The sequence below is a fragment of the Passer montanus genome, unplaced genomic scaffold, assembly GCF_014805655.1.
Source record: "Passer montanus isolate IOZ18808 unplaced genomic scaffold, ASM1480565v1 scaffold29, whole genome shotgun sequence".
NCBI lineage: Eukaryota > Metazoa > Chordata > Aves > Passeriformes > Passeridae > Passer > Passer montanus.
Window position 1 is genome coordinate 7,022,752 of NW_024367596.1, and position 6,449 is coordinate 7,029,200.

At 42.3% G+C, this 6,449-nt stretch overlaps 1 protein-coding gene across 1 annotated transcript; it reads right to left on the minus strand.

Annotated features, from left to right (window-relative positions):
• Positions 1–285: 285 nt before the first annotated feature.
• On the minus strand, positions 286–3,827 carry DNAJC19 (DnaJ heat shock protein family (Hsp40) member C19). Its single transcript, XM_039713965.1, has 5 exons — positions 3,697–3,827; positions 3,394–3,467; positions 2,989–3,068; positions 2,250–2,320; positions 286–995 (listed from the first exon to the last, which is right to left on the minus strand). The coding sequence occupies exons 1-5, from the start codon at positions 3,752–3,754 to the stop codon at positions 925–927; spliced, it is 354 nt and encodes a 117-aa protein (XP_039569899.1). The 5' UTR covers positions 3,755–3,827; the 3' UTR covers positions 286–924.
• Between the last annotated feature and the right edge of the window lie 2,622 nt (positions 3,828–6,449).

The following is a 6,449-nucleotide window of genomic DNA, read 5'->3' on the forward strand; positions in this document are numbered from 1 at the left end:
TGGAAGCTTTCAGCCCCACTGTTTATGCCCAGGTGGGCATTAATGCCCAGAGAAGCTGTGCAGTGTTTCACAGAGCACTGGGAAGATTCTTGGAGTATGACAGAGCTCCCTGGCCCCAGCTGAGATCCTCACGAGCTGCTGGGTGTGAAAAGCTCCACAGAGCACAAATCCAGCTCAGGTAGCAGCAACTGATGTAGAGTTCCTGTTTCCTAATCACCACACATGCAAACCTCACTGTGTGAGCTCTGGCTTTGTAGAGTACAATAATGTGTAAAACTACAGGACTTCTATTACAAATATGGAATTTATTAAATGCTATTAAAACCTGTCAAAACTAAAAGTTACTAAAAAAATCTGGGACATTCCAGATCCATCAGTAACACTTAACCAACCTTGTTTTTCACAAGGCAAGGACAAGGGAGTACATTGTTTCCTGTACTTTATTTCTCCAGGCAGAGACAGCCACACAACTCTCCCAGTTCCTGCTGTCCAATAAATCCTCTTGGTTTTTCCACCCCCTTCCCAAACAGGTTCAGTGTGCTAATTTTAGCAGATGGAGGAGCAGCAGCGTGAACTTTAAACAGGGCCAGCTGAACAGAAATTAGGTGACAGCACACGAGTCTACCTGTGCCTGGTAACACACACTGGCCACACCAAGCTACTGCTCTCAAGCACTGAAAATATTTGAGTTGCAGATTTTGCTGTTTAACAAAGAACAGCTATGAAAAAAATCTTTAAGCTTCACTCCCTCATGTATTTCCAAAAAAGAGTGACCAAGTGGGGAGGGAAGTGCCTCCCTGGATTTGTATTTCCAGCTTCATTTATATTAAGTCAAAGACTGACATTAGAACTTTTCTTAAGCCATTTATCAAAAATAATCATTTGCAGGGACAAACCCTCTGAATGAGTGATTTTCTTTCTCATTCATTTTTTAGCTTGGTCTTCTAGTAGATCCTTAGCTTCATTGATTTTGGCTGCTACATATGGAGATCCACCTAGAAGAAAGAGAACCTCAAATTAGATGAAAAACCCCCAGCATTTGTCTCCTGTGTTGATAATAATGCCACAGGATACAGGAAGAAAGAGTGTGGTCTTTCAGCCAGTTGAAAAACAAACTGGATATGACTGAAGGCACCTGAGTTCAGTCACTGCAGGGGCTTGGTGTCAGACCAGCCACTCCTGTCAGGCTGCTTTTATTTTCCTGGAGTGTTTTTTCCCTCCAGTTTTATCAGGCATAAATGAATTGGTCACCACTGACTTAGCACAGTCGTGGTGAGACAGAATTAACAGGTCTGCAGATAACCCTGCCCAGCTGAAGTGCTGCTGTACCAAGGGAACAGTTCAGTTTTCAAACAAGGCAAAAAACTGCTCAGGGAGACTGAGACAGAAGCCACAGTGAAATGCACCAAGACTGTGAAGCCATGAGGGACAATGACTGTGTTGGCAGCATATATACCATTAATTGCACTGTAATGTTTTACTAGAAGATTAATTTAACATGTTTAGGTCACATACAACACAAAATCCTATTTTTAGTTCCTGCATATGCTCAGTGAGGTTAATTTTGAAGGTAACTTTCATTTGATAGTACCTATGAAAGGCATATCCCCATGGATTATTTTGGATTTTGGTGCATAGAAGTAAGGAATTCAACAGTCACTTTAAAGGAAGCCATTTTACCTTTTACGCAATGATTAAGAAGTTAAATGTCAAACACCAGCACATGATTCTGACTCACTGAATTTAGAACAGATATAGATGCCCTGAGTTACTAACTTTGAGCATAACTAGATTCTGAGCCTTCAGAGTACCACTAACAGGAATATTTCATAATTTAATGTCTCCAGCAGCTGTGGAAGGCTCAGTATCTGCCATTTATGGGAACTCCTGAGGCATTCCCATGAAAAACTCTCAAGGGGTACATAAAACACAAAAGGGTACTCTGGGTTTTCATCTAAAATTAAGGCGATTTTAAGTCTCATTTTAACAAATCATCTTCTATCACAGAAGATAGAGCAGCTAACAAACTGACCTGCTGAACCTGTCTGCTTGCTTTTAAAACATCCACACACAAAAATGTGCTCTAGACCCACGTGGATTAAGGCACCCTAAGATTTGTTTTCACTCAGTTTTCTGTGGGCTTTTTAGTAGTTGAGGTGGTTTTGTATCACTGTCTTCCTCCCTACACAATTCTATTCATCTGTGTTAAAAACATGTATTAACTCATCAACAGGACTTCATTTCCTTACCTTTATCTGGATGATTGAGAAGCATGATCCGTCTATGAGCTTCTCTAATTTTATTTCTGTTGGCTGTAGGGCTTTGAAAGAGAGAGAAAAACTGACTTAAGGAATCCTCATGAAACTCCCCAGATCATCAAAAGGTGTCTGAGAACAAGTGAGCACTCTGTCTTACCACAAATTCTCTGGCTAACATGTATGTTTCTCTCTTCCTACTACTGATATGTAGTGTCTAAATCCTGGAGAGGCTTCCTAGGGCTCTTCCAAAACACCGAATGCTGACAAAGACATGCTACAGCAGCCTAATGGGTCATCCACACGGTTAAAAAGAAACAGAACTACGTTGTCACTTTTTTTTGGGGGGGAAAACTTCCTAAAGGCTGTTAGACAAAAAAACCTGCTTGATTTATTAAGATAAAAAACCTCACAGTTGAAAGTTCTTATGTGGTAGATTTGTGTATTTGGTAGATTTGTGTATTTGGCCTTAAGTGCTTTGTGAGGGATTGCCACCACACTCAGATGTACAACATTCCAGAAGTGATGATTTACTCCAGGTCCAGGAAGTGGGATTGCAGCACCTTCACCCTGCATCCACCTGAACTCCTCAGTGCTGACAGGAGCCACAAGGCACCATCAGAACTGTGCTCCTCACACCAAGTGAGCCCCAAGGCTCCCTGAAATGGCTTATTTGGACCACGTGTGGCTCTGGAATGCTGTTCACCTTTCATTTCTGATCAATCTCCTTTACCTCACTCCTAGTATTAAAGCTGCTTCTCGTTTAGTCATTTTGGGTTCAAATCCACCTCTGTAATAACCACCACTGAAGGCCTGAAAGAAAAAACTCATTAGTTAAAACACACTAATTTCTAAGTATCAGTTAAGACAACTGATTAGTGCTTCAGTAGCTGCTGAGCTTAGTCTGTAAAAAGGCAAAACTTCACTTGTAATAGGAAACTCAGTTGAAGTAGAGCATTGTTATTTAAATAATTACTTAAACTGTAATTTAAAACAAGTTCTCTATTAGACAATCATCACCAGAATTGCTGCAATTAATTGTTGTAACTGACAAAATACAGAAGAAAATACAGCAATGCTACAGAGACAACAGTCTGAAGTTATTTCACCAAGTAAAGTTTAAAATAAAAAAACTTACAGATTTTGGCAGGTTGTGAAGGGCTTGTTTTACCTGCGGCTCCATTTGCTTCAAAGCCTTTACTGCATAGCGACCTTAGAGAGACCAGCGCCGACTGAGGTTAAACACAGCTCCTTGAACAAACATTTACCAATCCACTGCAACCGCGAACTTGCGGCTTAGAGCGCGGAATAAACTTTTTTTGGGAGATGAAACAGTAAGCGCTCTGATATTTTATTTCATTACAGCCACTAACAGCGGCCCGGTGCCGGCTGTTAAGGTGCCCTGAGGCAGCCCCGGGTGTGCCCGCCCGCCCGCACACACCTGCGAATCCGGCTGCCGCGATGGCCAGGCCCACCGCCACCGCCGTGCTGGCCTGCATGGGAACGAGCACACTTTGTCACCGCGGCACAAGGGCACAAGCTCGGGCACGCCGCCACCGGCACGGCCCGGCATCGGGACAGGGACAGGGACAGAGGATGGGGACAGGGGGTGCAAAGAGCTCAGAGTCACGGCGTTCTAAAATTGATAGTACAGGCCTTACTGTTAATGAAATCAAGCGATTTTGACCCTGATCCCGAGGCTTCTCGGACGCCAGATTCTCTTTTTCGCTTTTTCTTGAAATAAAAGTAGTTTTTCAGCCCCTCCTGAGGCGAATATGTCCAGTTCTGGGCTCCTGGGCACAGGAGAAAGACAAGGAGCTGCTGGAGAGGGCCCAGCGGCGGCACAGAGGTGCTTTGGGGTCTGCAGCATCTCTGTGAGCAGAGACTCGGAGCTGGGCCTGGTTACTCTGACAAGAGACCTCTGACAGGGGATCTCATCAATGCACAGAAATGTCTCCAAGAGGATGGTGCCAGGCTCTTTTTGGTGTTTCCCAGCAGCAGGGCGAGGAGCAATGGCCATAGGCTAAAACACAAGGAGTTTCACCTCAAGGTGAGCAAAAGCTGGCACACAGTGTGGGACAGGCTGCCCGGGGAGGTCGTGGCTCTCCCTCTCACCTGGACACGTTCCTTATCACCTGCTCCAGGTGGCCCTGCCTTGTCAGGGCGGTTGGTTGCACTAAATCACCTCCGGAGGTTCTTCTTTATCCCTTTCCCAACAAAAAAGGCCGTTCAAAAAACCCAGAACCACCAGAATGAAAAAAAAAGGGGTAAAGACTTTACTAGGGTATGGCTAGGATTTAATTTTTCATATCATTTGAACAAATAGGGGTTTTTGCATGAGGTTTAATTCTTCCATCTTGAAAGAACCTGCTACATCCAAATCTTGGTGACCTTCAGGAGAAAACTATCTGAAAGGGAATTTTTTTTTAATTTCCTTCCTCTCTCTCTCCAGTCTGTTTAGAGGAACTGGTAGGTCTACTGGCAAAGGGGGTTTTGCAAATTTATACTTAGATGTTCTTTCTGTAGTCAAATCTCTCATTTTTAGAGGGAAAGGACAAACGTAATGAAATGTGCAAACTGAGCTGTGCATGGTGTTGCTAATGTACCTTATTCTTCTCCTGTAAAAGCGCTTTAAAGAAAATCCAGAAAGGGAGATCTCGGAATCTTAAGCAAACCTGTGCTTGCTTAAGATATTTCATCTTTATTAAGGAGAAAAGAAAATTAGGGGGAAGGGCTGGCAAGAGTGGAGGTGGGATGGAGGAATTTGCATTATTGGTACATGAAATACACCAGCAACTGGACAAGACTGAGCCTAGGGGTGGAATAATTTGAGTTTTATTATTTTCTCATTTTTAGAGGGAAAGGACAAATGTAATGAAATGTGCAAACTGTGCATGGTGTTGATAATGTACCTTATTCTTCTCCTGTAAAAGCCCTTTAAAGAAAATCCAGAAAGGGAGATCTCGGAATCTTAAGCAAACCTGTGCTTGCTTAAGATATTTCATCTTTATTAAGGAGAAAAGAAAATTAGGGGGAAGGGCTGGCAAGAGTGGAGGTGGGATGGAGGAATTTGCATTATTGGTACATGAAATACACCAGCAACTGGACAAGACTGAGCCTAGGGGTGGAATAATTTGAGTTTTATTATTAGGTGAAACAATACAAGGTATCAAAATGAAATGCCATAATTCCTTTAAAGCATGCTGTATGTATTTTTACACTTAGACAACTCAAGCTTTGTTTCTTCCCTCAGTTGTGCCTTCCTCTCAGAGCTAAAGGAGAACTAAATGTGTCCCAGCTTGGACATCATGGAGAGTGAAATCAAAGTTCTGTTTGCTTTTCCTGGTGAGTTCATTTTACAGCACCTTATTCCTCTGCATCTTCTCTTGCTCAGGCTTGTGGTGGGGTAGGGAAGGTCATTTCCAGGGAAAAATTAATAAGTTCTAATGGGCTTAAGTGAAACAGGTGCACTACAGTTCTTATCCACTCTGCAGAATGTCTGTATTTGAAATCAGGAGGGGGGCAGAATTATTCAGTCTTTGAGAAATACACTCTCAGTTGGAGTATACAGCCTTTTATTTTGCCTGTGTTCCTAAACTGTTCCCTTTCTATTAGCCAGAGAAGCCCTGAAGCTTTTGCAGTTTCTTCTATCAAATGTTTTGCTGTACTGCTTTCCTCAGGTTTCCACTCTGGGGTTAAAATGTCTCATGATAGAAGATTGGTATTGGAAGCTTTATCTTATAGGATGATCTAAAGCAGCTGCTACATGGTACATAAAGAAACTTTACTGTTTAATAGACTCTTTCTGCCGAAATCTAGCTGTACTTTCTCTTAGCTGTGTCTTCCACAAACTGAAAAGAGGGTGAAATAGATAGCTGTGCTTTCAGAAGGTTTGTGGTGTAGCTGTCAAATGCCTTTAAGGCTGTTAAACATTTGTTTGAGTAAAAATCCCAGTTCTGTGTTGTCACACGAACAACTGGCCAAAGCTTACACTGCTTGTTCCTGTATGTGCAGTGACTGGACAACCAAGCTGTTAAAGGCTTGCAGAACTTCTTCTTGGGGCACCAATTTTTAACACTTTTTAAAAATATATATTTTAAGATACTTATAATAAAAATTTAATTTAGATAGAATGTCTTGGGGATTTTTTCCCCTGTGAAATTTGTTCTTGTTTTTTCCCTCTACTCCACCTTC